This window comes from Octodon degus, unplaced genomic scaffold (assembly GCF_000260255.1).
Source record: "Octodon degus isolate 3935 unplaced genomic scaffold, OctDeg1.0 scaffold00361, whole genome shotgun sequence".
Classification (NCBI taxonomy): Eukaryota; Metazoa; Chordata; class Mammalia; order Rodentia; family Octodontidae; genus Octodon; species Octodon degus.
In genome coordinates, this window is record NW_004524937.1 from 925,003 (window position 1) to 925,602 (window position 600).

At 28.8% G+C, this 600-nt stretch overlaps 1 protein-coding gene across 1 annotated transcript in view; it reads left to right on the top strand.

Moving 5' to 3' along the window:
- The window catches only part of Efhb (EF-hand domain family member B), a 67,617-nt gene extending 67,158 nt beyond the window's left edge, over positions 1–459 (top strand). The window contains exon 11 of the mRNA XM_004648213.2: positions 274–459. Coding sequence (XP_004648270.2) covers positions 274–447 — 174 coding nt within the window. The 3' untranslated portion in view covers positions 448–459. The remainder of the gene's footprint in view (positions 1–273) is intronic.
- Positions 460–600: the final 141 nt, after the last annotated feature.

Below are 600 nucleotides of genomic sequence, written 5' to 3' on the forward strand. Positions count from 1 at the left end.
AAAGAAAGAAGAAAAGAAAGAAAAAAGAAAATTACTGTATATATTGGTTAGTGCAGCTGGATAGCCTGTGTTCACAATAAAATAACTTCTAAGTTAAAAACATATTTACATTTTCTCATTTTATATGCATAGACTCATACACACACATACTTACACATACATGTACACACAGTCTTTTGGTATATGTGTCCATACTCTTAGATGTTATAAAAATATTTTAAAATACAGTTTAAAAATGCATATTTTAGTCTATTCTTAAATACTTTTTTTTAGATTGCAGAGATACTATGTAACATTGGTGTCAAGCTTTCTGAAGAAGAATTTGAAAATGTGTGGAATCTTGCATCAAAAAAACATCACAGAGGAGAAGTTTGTGTTGAGAACATCAGAAATGTTCTAGATGAACTACAGCATGCAGAGCGGACCAAGTGTAAAAAATCCATGTGATATTTTTGGAATTCATGAATTTAAATAAAAGAATTGTTAAATCTGTGTACAACTAAAGTGTTTGCCCATTCCAGTTTTAGATACATTAAAATTAAGCAGTCATTCTGGTTGGATTCATACTCCTTTGTGTTATTCATAAATTAGATTTTGTAT